We start from the raw sequence: 19,920 nt of genomic DNA, 5'->3' as shown, positions 1-19,920 counted from the left end.
AAAAACCCCAGAAATGCTGACTTGATTGATTGCACCTGCAAGCTGCTTAGTATCTGTCAGCATTAAAGGAGACCTTAGAGAGTGATAAAACTTCTGTAAACATGACATTTAAACTGTTTAGAAGAACCAGTACCAGTTTCAGTTCAGAGTAATTGATTTTTTGTGTGATTAAATATGTCATTTAGATATGTTAAATATGTTTATTTCCACAGTGGACCTAGAGAGCAATATTTCCATGTGATGATACTGAAGAAAAGTTAGAGCAGGTAATATTTGATAAAACACTCTCATGGATAACCTATAAATATCAGAAGTAGAATATTAAATCAAATTCTACTTGTTGACAAAATTCCATAGTCAGTTTTTTGGTTAGTTTAGTTTTATTGTTTCATTTATAATGATAAAAGGTGTAAACGGAAGTTTGATTATTTGTGTTTTTCTCTATTGTTATTTACATTTGTGTGTCAGTGTGTGTCATTTTTATTGAAATTCTGCTGTGGAGATTTATAATTTAATAGTGTGCTATATTTTGTAATAATTGTGCAGTTAAATGAAAGGGAAAGGCTGCTGTGTCCATTAACCTTATCTATAATGTCACAAGAATGAAATGTTTTAGTTTTTATCAGCTCCAACAGATGAAACCCACATGTCTGTCAAACTGATTATAATCATCATCTGTTCTTCTTTCCAATGAGTTCAGAGCTGGGAGTAATGTTCTAGCCGAGTGAACCAAATACCTATGGGAACTGAGCAGCACATTCAACACAATGTTTTAGAGATAATGAAGCTTTAGTTCCAAGATTTAACTGGACATGTAAAAATAATTTGACAGTGACAAATTCTGCTAAAGTCTAAGGGGGGAAAAAACGTAAAAGTTGTGAGACAGAAGTATTTTAGAAAGACTGCTTGTGACTTAAAGCCCACAGACCTCAAAGACCTGACACACAGTTATAAAAGGAGTGTGACATTCATCAAGTCATGGGAAGAGCACTACAGATGGTTAAAATACTTTTTTCTTTTTGCATGAGCACTAGCATTTACTCTATTTCAGAGGCATTTAATCTGCTTCTCAAGACACCTCGTCTGTCTCACTTGGTCATAATACAAAAGTAGAACATATTAACGTCTTAATTTTTAGTTAGTCTTATATTATGTTTTTGTGTCTTTCATTATACTCAAAAATACCAGCTACACCAGAACCACAGAGACCAATTCACAGAAAGAAGCTGGAAGGCATCCACGTGAAGAGACGGACTGCTGGAGCCAAGCAGACGGACGGCAGACTGGAGAGGATTTGCAGTAACTGACGTGGAGCTATGTGTGAATCCTGAACACACATTCATTCACTGAAGCCCGTGCAGCTGGAGGCACTCTGCACATCTGTTTCATGGCCAGTGCATCCTAGAGGCAAGTCTCAAAATGTGGAAAAGAGGGGAATAACAAATAAAAAATAAGGAGTTCAATGTGAGGAGAAAGAAAATACTGTCACAAGCTTATGCAAATGTCATCAAGCATTACAGAATACCTAATGACATCTCACATTTATTAGGTACTTTGACAGCAAGTGTTGGGGGAGCTATAAAGTTGCATTGCACATTCAATAAGGCTCTTAAACTGTATTGATTGTGGTTGTGTTTATTGTTTGACTGTCTTCCACATCATCGGTTCAGATCAGACTCTGTTTATGTCCGCTTCAATGTGGAAAGTTTTTGCATAGGTCGCAGACGGAGGAGGAATGGAAAAACTAATCAGGATCAACTAGGACAGAAAAAGTCTCATAGATTTAGAAGTGGCGAGTGGGTACACGGAAAACTCATTGTGTGGAACAAGCATCTGCCAAATAGCTCCTGGGCTTGATTTCTCTCAATTATGCTACAGAGATGAAGTCATTACCATGTAATTTACCTCATGCTACTGGTAGCAGTGTCCACAGAGGGAAGGTAATGGAACATATAATACCAGATATGCTTGGCAGTTCATTTGCCTGAATCCCTCAGGAGCTGTATTCGTAAGATCCAAAGGAAAAGAAAACATTCCATAGTTCCTGCACACAGGATCTATCCAAGACTTCTGCATTGCATAATACATTGATTGGAAAACTCAACATAGACTCAATATGGCATATGTGAGAAGCATTAGAGCTAGGTTGAAAACAATACTCCAAATTGTCAAAAATGAACAGATGTCCTAAGCTGTCCTGATGAGATGATATAAGTTCTAACCTTTTCTTGACTGGCTTACATAAACCAAAATGCACCTGATTCGTCACCGTACAATGTCTCGCGAGCATTGAGCTTTCGGGGGATCTTTTGTAAACAGTAGGAGCTGTGTATTCTGTTGTCGGAAATATTCTGCCATCTAGTGGCTAGTCTATGTGGTCACATTATGAGGGATGTTTGTCAAATCAAATCAAATGTAATTTTTCATGAATGAGTAATTTCGTTTTTAAAAATTTATGCTGAGTTATTTAATCTAGCTGTTAAAGATTTTTTTAAAAGATATATATAAATTCAATAAATTATTTCAAAACTGTGGTGACGTGGATAACAAACTATGTAATTTAAATATATGTATGTATTTATTAATAATAATAATAATAATAATAATAATAATAATAATAATAATAATAATAATAATAATAATAATAAAATAGCTATTATTATTATTATTAAAAAGTAAGGTTTTGATATAGACATGTAGCAAAAATTCAAGGGACAACATTTATCTATGGTATGACCCATCAATAAATTATTTTAAAATAATAATACAAAAAGAGGAATACTTATTTTTCCTGCTTACTTACTGGAAATTACGGCGTCTTGCAGAAAGTATTTTTGCAATAGCGATGAATACTTGGAGTATAAGAAATGACCAAGTAAATATAAATGTCCTTAAAAATACACTGAACTTATAAGATAGGTGAGCGGAACCATTCGCGTTTTATACAAAGACTCTTACTGAATAATGTTTCGCTCGTCTCATCGTATCTTATTCTCTTCTAGTAAGCAACCCCTGGCGGAACCTATACTATTATTTTCTTTTCCAAGACTCCGGAGACATTTGAAAGGCGGACAACTCTGGTGTCACGCCGTTACATTTCCGCCAAGCTAAGCACATATGAAGCAAATGTGTTCAGGTTTATTATTATTATTTATTTAATTGTTTAAGGTTGTTGGTTGAATTGTCTTGATGGACTGTGTGGAGCAGAGTAACGCAGACGCAGAAGCGCCCTCTGTTATCGGCCGATATTTCACACGGTGGTACAGAGCAGGTAATAATATTAATATTATTTAACAAAAAGCAACATTTTCTTGTTCTGTTTTTATATACTCTCTTTATGTTTTTTTTAGATATGAAGGGAAAATTGTGTGAGGATCATTGCATCTTACAACATTCAAACAGGTAATTCGTTATTGTAATAATCGCCTATTTGAGTTACAATATCTGGACTTTAGTTTATGATCCATTATGATCTCATAACATAACAAAGAGCTTGAAATTAACTGAATGTGATGATGAAGGCGCACGTTTGCAGTGATTTGTAAAAGTACTCCTCGTTTTGTCACGTTACAAACAAGCGTCAATGTTTTTTTTTATTAAAATTATTTTAACTCAACAAAAATCTGAAAACAGTTTGGTCTTCTTTACATCCTACATAAATACAGACAGCAGAGTCTGCTGAGTTTATGCTCAGTATAAACCTCGATACTGAAAGATTTGTTTGAGGACATTGGTGAATATCCTGTATTTTTGAAGACCAAGAAGCACAAAAGACCAGATAGTGATAAACTTGTGAAGTTTAAAGCAGACTGAGGTTATAAAAGAGTATGTCAAGCTTTGGGTATCTTGTGCAGGTTTGTTTTAATATGAACAAGAAAATGGTGTGACCCAACTTCAAACCTGTTAAGACATGTTTGTCCATTTGAACTTAGAGGCTGGCAAGGGCAGTATTAATCAGCTGAGAGGCCTTCGGATACCCTAGGACATTTATGAGTTGTGTACTCCACAAACGGATCTTTTTGAGAGATTAGTAAAAAGAAAGCTACAGTTCAAATAAAACCATTGGAAGGTCAGTTTTTAGTTTGGCACAAGCCATGCAAACTCGTGGGAGAACATAATTATTCAAATGAGATTAAAACTGATCTTGCCAAAAGCTATTTCTGGCGGAAATCTGAGCACTGCACCTTGAGCACAACATCTGTACCTTATAACATGGAGGCACAGGCATCATTGTTCTGTAGGAGGATTTTCCCACTGCACAGGAAAAGGGGAGTTTGCTCAGTATGATTGGATGAGATGAATGGAACTCGGTACAGGTCAAACCTGGACAGAGGTTGCTATCTGGTAGATAAAAATCCTAAACATAACCAGGGCACTGATCTAAACATTTTGCTTTAGATCAAAGTGTATTCATATGTTGAAGTTTCCCGTGGTATTAAAAGTCCAGTCCTAATTCAATTCGAAATTTTGTTCCCAATCCTATTGTCTAAAAATTCCCTTATTTTGTTGTCCTTACTTTCTTGCTTCTTTCCTTTGTGCTTCCTTCCTTTTTTCTTACCTCCTTGTCCTGACTAATTTTGTTCTTCTATATCTCCCTCACTTCTTTATCTCCTTGTGTGTTTCCTTTTTTAACCATTTAATTCTAAATTACAGTTGAGCCCAGGTTTTACTTCTAAGTATCCCTCAGTCCATTACACTGTAAAAAAATTCTACCTATAAACAAATTGTAAGGTGTGTCAAAATATAATTTTCCTATTGCAGGTTGTGCGTTGTGACCTTAGCAGAAACTCATCCGATACTTCAGGATGGACGCGCAATCAAAAGCATCAATTACCAGATCAGTAACGGCTGCAGTCGCTTGAATAATAAAGTGTCCGGGAAGTCCAAACGGGTAAAGTCATGAAGCTTCAGATGTTTTTGGTAGATGTGTATAGGAACTGTTTTTAAACCCAAATTCCTGTTTTTCCCCTCTCTGACAATAGGGGGCGCAGTTCCTTACAGATTTTGCACCTTTGTGCAGGATAATGTGCTCAGATGACACGGAGTACACAATCTACAGGTGAGATTTTCTTTCCCAGCCCCTCTTGTGAACATATTGGTACGGAAGAGGATTAGGGCCACCGGAAAAAAAAAAAAAAAAAGAATTCTGACTTTAATCTCAGAATTCTTTTTTTTTTTTTTTTTTCTCGGTGGCCCTGATCCTCTTCCATGTGTTGGTATTTGACTCTTTGCAATATTTTTTTGTTTCAGTTGCATAAGGGGGCGTCTTCTGGAAGTCAATGAGAACATTTTAGAAACCCCAAATCTCTTGCTAGAAAAGGTAAATTCGTAATTTAACATGTAAATTATATTAGATCCATCATAGGTTAAATCTGTAAAGTAATAACTCAAAGTATAAGCCTTTTTTTCCTTACTTTATGAAATAAAGTGCTTGAAAACGCTTTTCTCTTTTGTCATCAACTCTGACCAGCCGTCTACTGAAGGATATATTGCTGTCATCCTTCCAAAGTTTGAGGAAAGCAAGAGCATAACTGAAAACCTCCTGACAAGAGAAGAGTTTGAGGCTGTCGTTTCCAAACGCAGTTTGTCACAACCCCCCTAATGGATCATTGAAGACTAACCTGATCCGAAAGAGTTTCTTTGGTTTTCTCCTCTCACTCTCTCTCCAGGTTGGTTCAAAACAAAGACTGAGAAAGTTGACTGACTGACTCTCCTGTAAGACACTTTTATGCAACAGAAGGAAAGTGCCTTCGGTTTATCATGTTACAAAGACTCCAGGATGTTTTCAACTTAAAAGTGCTTTAATTGTGACTAATTTGTTTTTATGTTATTTGAGTAATATAAGAGAAAGCAACAAAGTCTTCTGTGAAATGCTGCAGATAATTTGCAGGTGTATTTTGTTGTTGTTTTTGTTCATAAAAAAATCAAACAAATGTATGAAAAATATTTTTTATTTATTTTCTCACCCTTTTATCAGCCTTTCAACAAAAAAAAAAAATAGATGGTCCAAAACTAGATGTTTTTTTAAACATTTTTTTTAAATCTGTGGTGGCATTATAATGTCCAGAATATCTAGTTGCTCTCATAAAAGATACAGAATTTCCCTAAAGCCTACTATATAGTGTAGATTTGAGTCATTATCTCCTGTTCTCACAGTACCAAAGTGATTACCTTCAGATCCACATCAACTGCTTTAAGTACCACACTATATATTTAAACATTTCATAAACTATAATACATATTGGCCTGTTTGGCAGCTTCACACTGATAGTCTTCATAACAAGTACACTTGACGGTTCTATTCGATGCCCGTTCACAACTCTTAAATCTGACGGATGATTTGGCTTCGCTTAACATGCTTTAAAATAAAATCCTGATTCCTCAGCAGCTTTACTCACCAACTCTAGCTTTTCCACTCAAAGGAAAAAAAATATCTCCGCTAATGTTTTTCAATCATTTGGCATGAATCTTATTTTTCTATTAACATGTCACATGGGGAATGTTCTATAGTAAATGCTATGGCAAATATAGTGTTTTTTTTTTGTTTTTTTTATGTGATCTGCTAGGAAGTGACATTATGGCAGTTACACATGTTGCCACCATGCTTGTGCAACACAGTTACAATACACCAAAAAACAAAGGGGGGTCGGGACACACAGGCACGTTGAGACAACAGATGTGTGGCTGAACTATGACTCCTAACAAACAGGGTTCCAACACAGCCTGGAGAAGCTTTCAATCTGCTCTTAGTATTTTTGAGGTCTGGATAAGTGTGGAAAATTGTTGGATATTCCAGTTTTATTTTTCCATCTAAGGTATTTTCAGTCCAAAAATTCTTAAAGGTGCATTTATTACCTTTGAATAGACTCATCACACTTGATTTTATTGTTTCAGCATTTTGGTTTTTCACTTAATGACTGAATGCACACTCAAAATTTTAAAAAAGGGGCAGTAGTTTTATTTATTTATTTTTTTGTCTAAGCAAATTCAATTGGAACGACATACGTGGTTCTTAAAGTTAGTGGGATTATAATGCCAGACAAAGAAAAAACTGCAGCTTTTGGTACCAAAGCACACAAACTGTGCTTTAAATAATCTGCTTTTAGTCTGACACTTTGACAAATCCAGGAGTTAAAGATTTTGAAGTAGACTTCGTGTAATATAGTCCAGATGCCTCTAAACCACACAGAAAACTGGTGGCCAATTTCATGATTTTGTGAAAAGACCTCGTTTTTGTTCTGTTTATCTACAGAATGCTGGAAAAAAAAAAATTAACTGAAAACGTATGAAATTTGTATATGAATGTTGAGGAACCCTGAAAATCAAAATTGAGTCAAAAATCAGTTTAATTTGAAGGCTGATTGTTGACTAGTGGTTCATGCTAAGTACCTAAAGTGGAGTGAATCCACCTCATTGGACATACAGAGCTTCAGTTTGCATTTCTTTCTTGGCACACCTTCAGAGTTATCCCCCACGTGCCAAATTCAATCTATCTGACCCAAAGGCAGCCATCTCTGCCTTGTAGTTCAAGTCCAGGCTACAGTGGTAGGAGGGGATGATGGGATAATTTCACAGAGGTAAGGTTGGCTATGTGGTGCTCTGACAACAACAGTGGGGAAAAAAAAACAAGGAGACATTCTCCAGGATTATTTGCTCTCCAGGAGGTTGAGGCCGGCCATGTGCTGTTCCAGGGATTTGACTCCAAAGCCGTTTGTGTTTTTGCTGCTTAGAGCCCCCTCCTCTTTGACAGGCGTAGATGCGTCCGGACGTTCTCCCCAGTCCTGCAGGGAACTGAGGCTCGTCCTCTCTGACTTGTACTGCAAATTCAATGGGATAAATAAATAATTAGACATGAAGAAAAATTTGTCTGTTTTCAGACATTTTCAGCTCATTTAATTGGCAAAGAGCTAAAATAAGAATAAAAGATGCTCATGTTGCTTTACATGTTAATCTACAGTATATGAAGCTGATTTCTATTAAATCCATCAAACCAAACAAATGTTGAATATGTTCTGAAAATAGTTCTTGTATCAAACTGAGGCCTAAAATTGGCTTGTTTAATATAAAAGAACCTCTTTGAATCTGTCCAGTCCTGCAGGGAACTGAGGCTCCCTGTCAGAATTTTAGACCATTTCTGACAAAAGATTATAAAGAGTATAAAAATTCTTTAATTAGCAGGTTCAATGAATCCATTTAGTGAATCACAGACTCAAATTAACCAGAATGATACAGATGACAATTACTATAATTGTCATTGCCTTTTATATGCTAATACATAGAAAAGGCTTTTAGTCTCAAATCTGCTTCATTTAAAACATTTCTTTTCACATAGGAAAAAATAGCAAAATATTTCCATATTGTGCACAGAACATCTATTTTATTTTATCTCTATCAATGGTGTGTGAGGATTTTGTTTGTAATATAACAAGTAACTTGCCAGAGTATTAATAAATACTATTAAAGAATATAATAATGAAACCCTGCTAAGGTTTCATTAAATATTACTTTGATGGTAAGATTTTAATTAGGGTTTGTCTGGTAATGGGAATTGGTTGTGTTTCGACTTGACCGTCCATCTTTTTTTTTAATATGTAAATGCAGCTATTTTGTTACTTACAAAAGGACTAATTTCCTTCTGACAAAAAAATATATTCACACTAAGATGAGTAAATCTGAACTTTTAAAAGTATAATACCATTTCCTACAAATGAAAGATGTGGAACTTGTTAGAATCCAGCCGTTGCCCTGAGGCAAAATAATAACATTATTTAAAAAAGCACACGTTTACCTTAAAGCAGCATGTGGATGTTACCTTTTTATTTAGCTTATTACTAATGGGGAGGAGGGAGAGGACCACAGTCATGATGTTTCTGGTTGTCTGAATGGACGAGTCCACCTGCAGACAAAGAAAACATCAAGTCATTTAACAAGATATGTCTGTTAAGGTTTTAATTATTCAGTTAAACTTTCTTCTTGTTCCTGACCATATAAGGACAGACTTTTTGCATTAGAGAAAATACAACATATGCCAAGAACACAACCCTCAAATAACCCTCTGCAACCATTGTCAATTTCTTTTATTTAATAAAAGTCCACCAAGCCTGACATTTTTTTTTGTAACATTGAAAATTATGAGTAAACAAACAAACAATAAATTCTTGAAACTACATTAAAATTCTGGATATTTTGACACGACACAATTTGGATCAACTTAATATACAAATAAGTCAGTGAATAAACATTTATATGACAGTTGACATCAAATAAGAAATATGTAAATTAACTACATAAATACAATAATTGAATTTTTTTTAAATGTCTCCAAAAGTCTTTAAAATGCATATTTAATAAAACATGGAGCCCATATTTTACTAGATAATAAAATACAGTATATAACAATATAAATGTAACAATATAAATAATTTGTCTTGTGTTGCTGCACACTGGGAATTAATTTGATATCCAAGTTTTAAAAATCAAAGTGAGGCTAACCACTGCACAGGTTAACCAATCAGATGTCAGAATCTATTTTACAAGTCAACTACTAAATTAAAACCCTTTAACTATCAAGATAACAGCAGCGTCCTCATGGACCCAGTGACTTCTGTCTGAAACTGATGTAAAATTGATGCTGCAGAACTTTCTAATAGCAACACTGTAAACCTTGTGCAACACAAAGTAACTATATTTCCTAAAAATAAACAATAAAATCAAAACCCTAACAGGTGTAGTATGGTTACCTTCTGGAAGGTGGCAGTCTTGCCCTGTACAGGAGTTTTGGCCCCCATCTGCAGCTGCTGGCACAACACCACCAGTTTCTCCGTTTCTGTGATCACCACAGACTTTTCCTCATCAACCAGCTGGAACAGTGAGAATGAGATAAAAACAGTGGAAGGGAAAGAGAGAGAGAGTCAGAGATGTCTTTCCGAACTGCAGAGATTTTCTACAGGAAGTCAGGGTGAATGTGTGAATTTACAGTGCTCTTTCTAGACAAAACATGGATAGTAAAAAAAAAAAAGATGAAAATGATACAGAAAATCTGAATTGGTGGCCCTAATCCATCAGCAACAGTGATGAACTGCCTTATTCTGTTAAAGCAACTGGGTTAATCCCCAGATCTACTTCACTTACATGACTGCAGTGACATTTTTTCACTGACAAAAGCACACAGCAGCTTGGTTTGATAGGGAGCTATCTGGATGTAGATGCTTCATCAGTAACACTTTGCCCCTTGATTATGACTCTGTTGAGAGTCAAGCACATGGCACCCCCCTCCTCACATCCACACGTGCACAGCAGCACAGACACCCACACCCGCATTTGCTGCAGTGACAAATGACAGTCGTTAAAGCCTGTCAAAAAGAGCCATTTAAATTAACTCGGAGGACGTGGGGAAGGAGTTGGTCGAGGGCGAGAGGAAGGAAGCCACAGAGGCTGTGTTTGTTGTGGGATCTCTGCTCTCGGGAGGGAAAGAGGTGTGTGACAGCCTTAATTTCCTGCTCTTGTAGTGTGATTTATAAGGCAGACCCAATAAGCAAGCAATGCCAGGCTGGGTGACGTGGGTGTGTGAAGAAGTGAGAGGTTAGAAGCTGTTCTCAGTGTGTTCGAATTGGACGAATCTACTAAAGTATCTTGGAACATAATAGTAAAATAATACGTTTAAAATATTAACATTTTGATTTAGGTTGAAATCGACTCTTATGGCACTCCAGCTTCATATCATTTAATAGAGCCAGTGTGTTGTTGACCCTGTATTCAATGGTCAATAACAATCCAGTTTTTTTGTTTTTTTTTTACAAAATAAAAAGGCCTGTTTCAAATGCTGCAAGGGTCATGTTAATGCTGAGTTTTAGATTAATACATTGTGTGGCTCTAATGTATTAGAACCACACAATGTTTGGCTCTAATACATTGGTCAGGATTTTGGGGCTTTATGCCTGAAAACTAGTGGAAAGAATGTCAATCAATGTAATTCTTATAAAGTAGGTTGAAGATATTAGGTATTATAGAAACAGAAAGAACATAACACTAACCCCAACTCAGGCACAATATTGTTTACAATGACATTCAGAAAAATAAGAAGAAAAATAATCACTTTATTGTTGATGTATCATTTGCACTATGAGCCAGTATATTTACCTGAGTGGAAAATGTACGAAGAGATGAACAAAGCTGAAGTCCCTCTTCTGACAAAACCTTAAAAATAAGTTAAAACTTGCATAAACACAAGAAAATGTTCATCTTTTTCAACTTTGCACTAAGGAAGCTTGTCAACAGCAACAAAGAAGCAAAAGCGAAACATCTTGAATAACTTAGTTTTTCTTAGTTCTTCTTTTCTGTATGCCTTCCTTTTTCTTCTCATTTCTCTTTCTCTTTTATCTCTTTTCATCCCAAACTGAATTAATCTTGTGTGATATATGGTGCTGTGATTTCACAAATGACTCTATGTTACTGGCAGTGATCTAAGCTCAATATGATACAGCCCTGTACGGAGCTGCATCGCCCCGTCTCTCCGACACAGCCAGGAAGCTTCTGCATCGCCTTCCCAGCAACATTAATATATTTTTGACATCTGCTGTCAGATCTGAAAAGGGGTTAATGAATGAATAGCTGTGTGCGTTTACTGACCCATTGATCTTCCTCCTCAGTGTGGTAGAATAACATGCATTTATCTGCAACTTCAATAAATTGAGGTGGAAAAAGAGAAAATAGGGAGGGGAGCCGGGGAAGTCAGAGGATGTGGATGTTATTACCTCAGCTTGATGAAAAAGATCCAGAGTTGTCTTCAACAGCCCCTCCCCTCTGTGGTTTCATTAATAAAAATAATAACGTAGATGAGAAAGATGGACAAGGACAAACTACTATGTTCAGAGCCACGAATAAAAAGTGTAAACAAATCACTATAATCCTAATATTGTGTCACCATTTCCCGATCCTCAAAATGTGCTTTGTAAATATTGATGGCTTGGGGATTGAGAATCTCATTAACACTAAGCCTCAGAGGAGATTCATGTGGCTGCTTAGATTGTTTTTTTTTTTTTTCTCTTTTCTTTTTTTTGTACAATATATAATTTGGAAATAATTGAACCAGTTCAGCCAACTCCAGATGCAGCACCGTTCTAATTCATCTGAACCTCTTGTGAAAATGTGTCAAAAGCCGTAGAATAGATTAATCTAACAGAAAATTAAAATTCAGTTTTAGGACCGCTACAAATTTTCAACAAATAAAACATTCTCATGTAAAGAAGTCATCAGATTTCAAATAGCAAAGTCTAAAGCTACTGTTTCCCATCTATTTTGGGTGTTTTGAAACACATAATTTGTCGAACGTAAAGTGATGTTTTTAAAGTACGTGCATCACTTTTGATGTGCTTGTGTTGTAAAATGTTGGAAGTGTCCTTTTGCTTCATGACTGGATACATCACACACAACAAAGGTCACAGGACTCTGAAAAACTCTGATAAGGATGGAGTTTTTCTAAATCATTGTCTTTTAGAAATTCTAATACAGATTTTGTAGTAGTCCCAATAAATATGTTGACGGCTATATATACTGTACAAGAGTACTGTTCGGTACCTTGTGAACAGGTACATGTTGTACGCCATGCTGGCGAGGCTCTGGCTCTGCCGCACTATGTCATGTTCCTGCTCCTCCCATTTCTCCACCTCCGAGTCCACATCTGATGACAGCAGACGGAGCTCCAGTCCCAGCTTGGCCATGCTCGTCTGCTCCTGCACCGACAGAGATACACACAGAGCAACTGAGGTTATTTTGGAAATGTAAATGAGCATTTTCACTTGTAGATAGCCTGCAAGAAACTTCCTGCTGCTTCTTTTGGTAAAATGCAGCTAAGCAAAAATGCTGCATTTTCTGAAAAAAAAAAACATTATTCATCTCCAAGAGAGTGAGGCAAACCCTGTTGGTGATGAATATGCTGCTGCTAGAACATAGAAAACATGATGTGATTAAGTGTAGCATGCAGTGAGTGCTACCTCTGCATCCAACTTGACAGCCTTGGCAGTCTTCAGATTAGCTGAGTGTTTCTGTGGAACAAAAACATGGTGTTATTAAGCAAAAGGCAACACATCATTGCATTAGTAAAGCATTTATAAAGATGAACACTGTGATACACACCCCAGGTCTTGGAAGAGACAGATAAGGCCTTTTGTCACCTAGAAGAAGACATTTTTTGTTATCTTACATTCTAATCTTGACAAACGATTGGGATATATGATATGGATGCTGCTTTTACTTCTATCACATATCATTTTATCACTATCTAGTTGTTATGCATTTTTATCTGGCTTCATAAAGTTTATTGCCACATTTATAATAAAAGACATGAAAAAACCCCATTATGGTGCCCATAAAGCATTTCAAGACATCGTTTTGGCTTGATGATGAACACGATCCTTGACCCACCTGAGGGAGAGTTCAAATCATATAATGGGGTCCATGTCAAACTCTCCACTGCATTCCAGCATTAAAACAGCAGAGCATTAAAAGGAGTTTCCTTCTTTGTATGGTTAATAAATAAATAAATAAATCAGTGTTGTAAAGTGTTGTGAAAATATTTTTTCCCCTTTTCAGAATCTCTGGCTGATTTCCTATCTAAATATTTTCCAGACAATGAACATATTTTTTTATATCAGGCAAAATCAGAACAAATTCATAAAGGAGTTTTCAAATTATTCCTTTCCTTTATTAAGAAGAAAAAAAAAACTAACCTGGCCCTAGGTAGTAATGTAATTGCCCCACTTGCAAGGTAGAAAAAGTATTACGATTAACTCCATTTTATTTTCAATTCTACTAACACAAGTCTACTACACTCAAGTCTGATTACCGCCTGACCTGTAGAATTAAGAAATCACTGTCTGCCAACATGAAGGAGGCTATAATGTTTAACAAAGCAACACATCACACCAGGATCTAAAGATATTCAGGAACACATGAGGGAGAAAGTCATCAACATTTATCAGACTGGAAAGAGTTACAAAACTGTTTCCAATGAATTGGGACTCAAATGAACCACATTTAGAGCCGTTATCCTTAAATGCAGAAAACGTGGAAAAGCTCTTCAAAAACACATGGCTGACTCATTCATGAGGTCTCAAAAGAACCCCGTAGAACATCTGAAGCACTGCAGGTCTCAACTACCCCAATTAAGGTCAGTGTTCATGATTAAACAAAAAGAAAGAGACTGGGTAAAAATCAGAGATAAAAAAACCCAAAACAATTGACTACTACTGCTGGGAAAATATTCTGTGGACTAATAAGACAAAGGTTTAACATTCTGAAAGGTGTCCCTCCATTACAACTTTTCATAAAACTAACACGGCTTTGGGTTGGCTTTGCTCTTTGAGGATCTGACCGAAATGATGTAATTGTTGAAAAATCCTTGAGTGTCTGAATATGACCTTTATTTGAAGATAAAAAAAAAAGTTTCATTGTGACAATAAAGCAATGTGGAAATACTTTTTTCAACATTTAACTTTTTCTTGATAAAGATAAAACTTTTGATTTTAGGAGTCTGCCCATGATTTGAGAGCTTCAGTTTGCTGGCAGAACAATAAGTAAAGACACGCAGAGCAGAGAAGAAATGAATGCATAGAAGTTCGAGGGCAGTGACGATAACTGTTGCATAAAATACTCCCCCACGTCATGTGATGATTCATTTTGAAAAATAAAAAATAAATAAATAAATATATCCACACTGCTTGCAATGTCTCAACTTTCATTAATATTCCTGAAAGATTTCAAGGACAAAATGATTCATCTGAGCTTTAACAGAGAATGTTGTTATTTCCAGTGAAAAGATAATCAAGCTGCAAGACCATCAGCTGTAGTCTGAAAATGTGTTGACTGGGGTAAGACCAAAAGGTAGTGCCTTTTTACACAGTGTTTAATTTAATTTGAAAAGGCTAAAATATTAGAAGATGGATTAAAATATAGATCCAAAAAGAAAACTTTGCTAACTTAATTGTCTATAGATTCTGCAGATTCAAATACACGTTTCTGGATTCTGAAAGCAAAACAGCAACCAGCACAATTGCCCGCGTTTACAACGACCATCAATTAATCGTGAGCACACCTCGTCTCCCTTCAAAGACGTCATTGATCTCTTTGAGCAGCAGAGCCATGTCACAGAGCTGGGAGTCCCAGGCCTCGCAGAACACCTCCAGGTTCTCTTTAGCAATCTTACTGGATGGATGAAGGGCCAACGTCTGGGCAGCCGAGATGATCTAAGAAAGTGAAGAAATGTCATGTAACTTTTACTGTTATGGTGATCAGCTGAAATGCACAAAGAACTTGTTAGTGATCAGAGCCAACTTATTTTCATCTTGAAAGCAAAAATAAAATCTCTTTCCTGAATTGTGAACACACCACAGCACACACCCCTGAAAACTCTCTTCATTGTGGAAGTTGTTACTGATTGAAGAAGATTCGGAGCTAGCTATTTTCAGTATTTGAAACATTTTTTAAAAATTAGTGAGAGAAAGTGCATACATTGTAAGATGCAAACAGACAACTTTGCAATATTAAAATGCTACAGATATTTTCCTTGTTGAGGTCATTCGTCTCACAAAGCACAATCCAACTGCAAACATTGGTAAAGCTAATTTTAAATCAAAGCTTCCCCCTACTTTACTTTTGTTTGGCAGTATTTTGGGCACCAAATGTCTTGTAATATTTCTAATAAAAACTATAGAAACTTCACAAAGCGCGATACTACACTCATAAAATTTGTAGGCACTGTAGAAACTGTTGGGGTACAACTTGACTACATAATAATGCTAGCTAACAATACTAGCTAAAGATTCTGTGGTTGCCCTCCATTCACAGCTCCTGTTACATATTCCAAAATCTATCTATATATTTATAGAGATTGGTCAAATTTACCCAATTGTGGGTTTTTTCCCCTTAGGTTCTAAAGCTTACTTGCAAGGGCTTTTCCACCGTTTTTTAAAGGAAATCTGATGGCGTTTGATCATCTGTAGTTCAGAATCAAACATATGCAGACTGTTCATCCCTCATGCAGATATTTCTACACTGAAAAAATATTCTTTAAAGTATAGTTTTGTCATTTGCAAAAACCCAGAGCCAGCCAAAAACATAAGCAAACTAAATCACTGCTTAGGGTCCCCAAAGAAAAATCTATAAGTTTTTAAATCAAAAACTTATAGATTTACTTACTAGAACTAAAAAACAAAAATATTTGATGAAATGGTTTCAGTATAGATAAAAATTGTTTGAAATTAAGCTTGGCTCCCTCTTCCACATTGTACTAAATTTGTATTGAAATGCTGTTAGTTGTGGTGATTCACTTAACAGGAAGAAGGGAACCAAATCAAACCCTACTTAAGGCCTGATACAACCCTGAGCCAGCCCTGGAGAAACTTTTAATTCATATTTAAAAACAAACAAAAGTATAAAAAATATTTAAATTCTTATGTTTCTGATTAATAATGTTACAATTTCATCTTATCTCATTTTCAAGAACCCATATTGTGCATCGGTACGTCTCCTGAGCTGCATGCTTTGTTATACCCCTAACCTACACACATCCAACACATCCGCCGCCTACCGTGTTGGATTTAATTGCCAATTACCCTGTGGGCCACCCTTGCATTAGCCTAAGCGGACACAGACGGATATCACCAGCCCTGGCCTGTACCACAGCATTATTGATTGGGTGACCCTTGAACTTAGGAGCTGAGCCATTACTACAGAGTCGCGTGGAGCCTGACATTAGCACCGTGGGACAGGAACAGTCCACACTGCTAGATAATTACAGCCACAAATGGTTTTCAAGAGCAAATATAATTAGATATGTGATAGGTGAACAGCATGTTCTGAATGGATTTGAGGTGCAGAAGGCACAAAGAGGAGAAGGGAAATATGTCTGCTTCTTTTCCTCATCACTATCGCATTTACTGGGTTAACTTTTACATTCAAAACAATATGTGATCATTCCAGTTAATCTGATAAGCAAAGAGTTAAATGCACACTGAATTGTTTAAACAAAGACAAAACAAGTTTCTTTCTACTGTCGCTGCCAAACCGCACAGATAAAACACAACATCATAATGTACGGGGACATTTGTTACACTACCTGTGGACCAATGACATGAAAGGTCTCCTCTGCGTGTATACAGGTAATCTCTAATGGCTCCGTCCCCGACACATGGCACAACAGTCTGCATGTCTGGAAATAAACACGAGATTGAACCTCCTTTATTTGTCACAATAAATAGTTTATTAGTGAGGTAATGTAAGTACACCCTATTTTGTGTTCTGAGGCTTTAAAAATCAGGACATAATGAATATTTTATTCTTCCTATGTAACTGTAATGTAATCTGGACATATGTGGAAAAATAATTACCCCAAAACAAAGAACTGGTTGAGCCACTTGGCAACTGTGTCCTATGCTACACTGTGAAACTGCAAAAATAATTTTTTTTTAAGTTTAAATGAATGAAGTGGGTTTTGGTTGCAATCTAGATGCACAGGAGCAAGGAGAAAATGGAGAAAATGACTCTTTAGATTGTAAGAGTTGCTGATTGGTGAAAGAGGGAGTCGTGGATTGCCAATTAAAACACTTTTATTTTATGGAAATTGTTAAGGGTGCCATCAACTAGGTGTACTATTGAGTTTCTGAAAATCAATTATTAAAAAGTACATTTAATGTAATGTTTTAATGTATTTTTACAATACGGAGAATACACAGAAATTTTCTCTACACCAATTCCAATGGTATTAAAACAATGAGTCAGACAAATATAATCCTAACTGCAACTTTCCAAGGAAATAAGAGTTTCCTCTTTGCTGCTGACCCCACCCACCTCCACCAGCTGCTCCTTCTGCTCGGTGAGCGTCTGCGAATACTCTGCCACTGCCTCCAGGTTCCCTTCGGCGCCAGCAGCTTTGAGGGCCCTCAGAGGCAGATGCTCGCCGTGAGCTTTCAGCAAGTCAGAGGCACGGCCCACCGCGACCTTATGGAGCTGGGTGGTGGGGAATCGAGAGGATAAACAGTGGTGTGAGAGAAAACGAGAGAGACGAATGTGCTTGATGAACTTGCCTGGCTTCTGCTTTAAAGAAAGCCGAGACAGAGAGACGGGCAGAAGTGACAGCGAGTTGACAGGAGCAGAAGAGGTGAAGTGTGGAAATATTGGAAAGAGTGGAGCCGAGCTACAGGTGCTGAACAGCTCACGTCTCTGTGTCTGTGAGGGTCTTTAGCTTTGGAGACAGACTGCCGCTCACCTCTCGTCTCAGGTCACTGATGCTCTGGCATGTCTTCAGAATGGCCACCTCCAGCTCTTCTGTGGCCTCTTTGGCATGGACAGACTGCTGCTGTGATGATGGACACAGAGGACAACAAACATGTGACACAAATACAAACATGCACACCTAGATGTTAATCTCATAGTTCAAAACAAAAAAAAAAAAAATGAAATGGCAAATGAGTGTGTTTTTAACTCCCTAACGTTTGTGAAATACAAAAGGCCCAAAGCATTTCAGTTTGTAATTTTGTCCAATGAGTTAACTAAAGTCAAATTATGTAATCTACAAATACCACACAATTTTCTAAATTTTAGAGAAGCCTTTGAAATAAAACCGAAGCTAAAGCCATCATTCACAGTCTTAAACCTGGGCATTATGATAACATGCAAATATTATCCTTCTATCGTATAAGCACTGCAGCAGCCGCGTCTTTTCAAGACTCCACACGACCTTCAATTGGGGGGGATTAGATGAGGCACTACAGTACAATTATGCAGCTGCAGGCTTTCTGTGCACACTGCTAGAAGTTTACAGAGAGGAAAAAGCTTTGGAATAAAGGCTCATTGCATTTTGCAAGTCTGTCGCTTTTTGAGACCAAGGAGATTTCTGGTGACTGCAACGGAAAACTACGTTCTGTTTCCATGTTGACTGACTGAGCTGTGGTAAGAAAATATGTATATATTATTATTTAGGTGGGTTACTGTGCGAGGAGAGATGAGAGAAGAGAAAGCGAGGAGGCTAATGAAGAGTGCGTGAAAGGATGCTGTGCTTCTGTCGATTTCAGTCTGCAGGCGGAACATACCGACAGCTGCCGCAGGAAAATGATGTGTGAAAAAATTTAAATAAGGCATTCTGCACATTTTTAGTTTTCATTCACAAAATGATTAAATGAGAAGTAGCAGAATACTCAGCGAGGATGAAAAAAAGCCTAAGTTCAGTTCAAAACCCTAATCTAAGAGTCTAGAGGCCAAAAAGCTGTAAAATTGTCTGTTTTGATTTTTGAATGGACATGCATTTATCTGTTGGTTCAGTCAATAATCTAAAATCCTAAGCAATCAATTGTAGAAGAAGACAAAAACTATTCAAATATAAAAGGACTTAATCTAAAAAAATGAAAATAAATTGCCCAAAATATATTCCAATAATAACTTTGATCCTGTAATAGGAAAACTATTCTAAAACTCTGACATTTTTCCCAACATGTTGCCAATAAGCATCTTTATTATTCAGAACAAATATTCTGTATATTGAAGAGACAAAAATGAATCTTTATGAAAGATCTATGTGTCCTACAACAAATGGCAGAAACCAACACAAAAAAGAACGTTATACTGACAATCAAATATGGTGGCAGTGTTTAAGGCACAACTTTAAACAGCCAATTCATACTCAAAAACAAAGGTTGCTGAATTACAGTAATTTAGCAAGAAACAGTGGGACAAAGTTCCTCCAAATTGACTCCCAAAAGACTCCCAGGTGCAGTGGGTGCTTGATGAAGAGCAATTACATTTCCACAAAGAGCCAGGTTGGGTCTGGATAACTTTGTTTTCTTAAATTCAATTATCATTTGAAAACTGCCATAGCATTTTCTGTGGTTATTTTTGATACACAAATTTGTCTATTTACCAAACAGAAAA

The 19,920-nt window shown here is 36.6% G+C and overlaps 2 protein-coding genes across 5 annotated transcripts in view; one reads left to right on the top strand and one right to left on the bottom strand.

The window, feature by feature from the left end:
- The first annotated feature begins 3,067 nt into the window (after window positions 1-3,067).
- On the top strand, window positions 3,068-6,114 carry abitram (actin binding transcription modulator). Its single transcript, XM_032581299.1, has 6 exons — window positions 3,068-3,271; window positions 3,351-3,402; window positions 4,762-4,891; window positions 4,983-5,059; window positions 5,251-5,320; window positions 5,471-6,114. Exons 1-6 carry the CDS (start codon window positions 3,190-3,192, stop codon window positions 5,600-5,602), a joined length of 543 nt encoding a protein of 180 aa, XP_032437190.1. The 5' UTR covers window positions 3,068-3,189; the 3' UTR covers window positions 5,603-6,114.
- Window positions 6,115-6,413: 299 nt separating this feature from the next.
- The window catches only part of ctnnal1 (catenin (cadherin-associated protein), alpha-like 1), a 53,962-nt gene continuing 40,455 nt past the window's right edge, over window positions 6,414-19,920 (bottom strand). Inside the window, exons 8-19 of one of the 4 annotated variants that reach the window (XM_032581294.1) lie at window positions 18,263-18,352; window positions 17,845-18,003; window positions 17,114-17,206; window positions 15,092-15,242; window positions 13,135-13,172; window positions 12,993-13,043; window positions 12,577-12,731; window positions 11,754-11,802; window positions 11,140-11,196; window positions 9,741-9,860; window positions 8,789-8,896; window positions 6,414-7,817 (exon numbers count right to left, since the gene is read on the bottom strand). In XM_032581294.1, coding sequence (XP_032437185.1) covers window positions 7,647-7,817; window positions 8,789-8,896; window positions 9,741-9,860; window positions 11,140-11,196; window positions 11,754-11,802; window positions 12,577-12,731; window positions 12,993-13,043; window positions 13,135-13,172; window positions 15,092-15,242; window positions 17,114-17,206; window positions 17,845-18,003; window positions 18,263-18,352 — 1,242 coding nt within the window. In that variant the 3' untranslated portion in view covers window positions 6,414-7,646. The remainder of the gene's footprint in view (window positions 7,818-8,788; window positions 8,897-9,740; window positions 9,861-11,139; window positions 11,197-11,753; window positions 11,803-12,576; window positions 12,732-12,992; window positions 13,044-13,134; window positions 13,173-15,091; window positions 15,243-17,113; window positions 17,207-17,844; window positions 18,004-18,262; window positions 18,353-19,920) is intronic. The other 3 variants (XM_032581296.1, XM_032581297.1, XM_032581298.1) reach the window with 3 other exon arrangements.

Source organism: Xiphophorus hellerii, chromosome 13 (assembly GCF_003331165.1).
Source record: "Xiphophorus hellerii strain 12219 chromosome 13, Xiphophorus_hellerii-4.1, whole genome shotgun sequence".
NCBI lineage: Eukaryota > Metazoa > Chordata > Actinopteri > Cyprinodontiformes > Poeciliidae > Xiphophorus > Xiphophorus hellerii.
This window is presented reverse-complemented; position numbering and strand designations above follow the sequence as displayed.